A 2,732-nucleotide genomic window follows, 5' to 3' on the forward strand; every position below is an offset into this window, starting at 1 on the left:
TACAATTGGTGCTACATTGATAAATTGATGTATATACTACCATGTGAATTCTGTCTGAAACATGACATGTTTTCCAAAGCAGTCTCATTCAACTGATGTGGCTCTCAACAAATTTCCATACAGTAGCAAAAAGATACATTGATAAAAATGTACATTTTGTCCTATTGTAATTTGGGGTTGCTCTTTAACTTGATCTCTGTTTTACTCCATAGAATGATGCGTAACGTGAACTACGAATGCCAGGGCAACATGACCACTGTCCCAGAATTCTTTCTGCGTGGGTTCCAGGTCCTTCCCGAGCTGAAAATGTTCTTCTTTGTGGTGTTCTTAGCCATTTACATAATCACTGTTTTTGGGAACATCCTCATCGTGGTCATGGTATCAGTTGATAATCGCCTTCAAGCACCCATGTACATTTTTCTTGGCAATTTGTCCTTTTCAGAGATCTGGTATATGACCAGTACAGTTCTCACCATGCTGAGTGGCTTATTAAGAGAGGGCTGCACTGTTACTCTTGCTGCATGTCTCACCCAGTTCTATTTTTGGGCCTTCTTTGCCACCACTGAGTGTCTACTTTTAACAGTGATGTCCTATGATAGATACACAGCTATATGTTATCCCTTACACTACACCACTCTAATGGATCAATCACGTTGCATGCAGCTGGTCTCCAGCACCTGGGTAATTAGTTTTGTCATTGCCTGCATCACTATTTACTTAGCAGGCACCTTCAAGTTCTCAGATTACAATGAGATTGATCACTTTTTCTGTGACTTTGCACCCCTAGTGAAAGCTGCTTGCTCGGACACGTCCTTGGCTGTAATGACTGTTTTTGTGTTCTCCTTCGTAGTATCCTTATTTCCGTTCATGTTGATCATTGTCTCCTATGTGTACATCATCTCAGCCATCCTGAGGATACCTTCAACCACAGGGCGGCAGAAGACCTTCTCCACCTGCAGCTCCCACCTCGCCGTGGTCATCATGTACTTTGGGACATTGATAGCTCTGTATGTGGCCCCATCAAAAGCACAGTCTGTGAATCTGAACAAAGCTCTGTCTCTCCTTTACACAGTGGCCACTCCACTCTTCAACCCTATTATATATACTCTGAGAAATAAAGAAATCAGGCAGTCCTTCCAAAATCTAATCAGGAAGATGTTGACATTAAAAGTGGTCTGAAAATATCTGAGATTTGTTCAGATAGTTTATAGGCAATCAGGCAAGTAGTCATCATGACAGTTCTTTTTTCTTTCATGCAATATCTTTAATTTCAGTTAAGAGCGCAGGTGAAAATAAAGGATGAACTTTGAGTTGCTGACAGAGTTGCTGTTTCCAAGCCTTTGTGCCTTCATTGCTCAAAAACGAGAATGAGAAGAACAATACATTTCCAACATTCAGATACGTTTTTTGTAATAAACTATGCCCAATAAAACCTAATCAGGAAGATGTTAACAATAAAAGAAGGTGAACATTTCGGAGACTTGGGTGAGACGTATTATGGACAATCAGGACAATGGTCATTACACCAGTTTGAGATGTTTTCCTTTGATACCCTTAATTTCAATCTAAGGTGGAAGTAACAAAACATTGATCAATTTGGAGCCACTAAATGGCATTTTGCCTTTTTGATTAAATATGAGAATAGGGTTAAAAATTCATTTATTTCCATTGGATACATTTTTCTGTAATCAGTAATGTCCAATGAAAATGTAGTTTTGAGTTTCTAATATGAAAAGGTTGGAGAACAAACAGGAAGCATTCATTATTATTTAACATCAAGTGCAAACAACTGCATGCATTCCAATCCAAACATACACACTCACACACACCCACCCTATTTGTCTTACAATATGCCCCCGTAACCTGTTATAGGACAATACAGATTTCAAACACACTCCTTATAGAAAGTCATGATTCTATTAAAGACTTGGAGGCAAAGGATTATGCTCAACTCTATTATTTATTCGTATTTGTATAGCATGCAGCAGCCCTGAGGCATTGTGGCACTTGTTACATAGACAGGACATACTTTGTTACAGAGTTGTACAGTTATCATTTACAGTTAATGACATATATGTAATAATTATTAGAATTGTTAAGCATAATTACATTACAATATACATAGTGTTCGGGTAGAAGGAGATAGGAGGGGTTGGAGGGGAGTTAATTTAGGTAGATGCTTTTGAGGTTCTTGCTAAAGGCATGGATGGAGGTTTCAGCTCTTAAGGTGGCGGGGAGTGAGTTCCATAGTTTAGGTGCTAAGTATGAGAACCCTATCCCTCCTGCTTTGACTCTGTGAATGCCAGGTATGTGTAGTTGGTTGGTGTACTGTATGCTGGTAGGGCGTGCAGAGGTGGTTCTGGAAATAGCCTCAGTTAGGTATGTGGGCACAGTGTGATTGAAGCATCTGTGCGTGATAATAAGAATTTTGAGAGTAATGCGGTCTTTCACTTGGATTCATTTAGCTGAGTTTCTAGACTGTGAGATATGGTCTCTTCTAGGGATGCTCAAGGCGGCTCTAATGGCATTGTTTTGGCTAGTTTGAAGTCTGTGTACGTTTTTGGTTGAGGTGCCTGCTAGGAGAGCATTGCAATAGTCGAGTTTAGAGACTATAGTTGCTCTGGCTATTGCGAGGCAGTTGGGTTTAGAGAGGTAGGGTTTTATGGCATTGATGAGTTTGGTGCTGTATGCTGATGCAGAGGCAATGGTGCTAACTTGTTTGTTCATAGGTT

At 40.0% G+C, this 2,732-nt stretch overlaps 1 protein-coding gene across 1 annotated transcript; it reads left to right on the plus strand.

Annotated features, from left to right (window-relative positions):
• Nucleotides 1-216: 216 nt before the first annotated feature.
• LOC138520361 (olfactory receptor 11A1-like) lies at nucleotides 217-1,179 on the plus strand. Its single transcript, XM_069632774.1, has one exon. The coding sequence runs from the start codon at nucleotides 217-219 to the stop codon at nucleotides 1,177-1,179; it is 963 nt and encodes a 320-aa protein (XP_069488875.1).
• Nucleotides 1,180-2,732: the final 1,553 nt, after the last annotated feature.

This window comes from Ambystoma mexicanum, chromosome 13, assembly GCF_040938575.1.
Source record: "Ambystoma mexicanum isolate Mex_15411 chromosome 13, UKY_AmexF1_1, whole genome shotgun sequence".
In the NCBI taxonomy this organism is placed as follows: Eukaryota; Metazoa; Chordata; class Amphibia; order Caudata; family Ambystomatidae; genus Ambystoma; species Ambystoma mexicanum.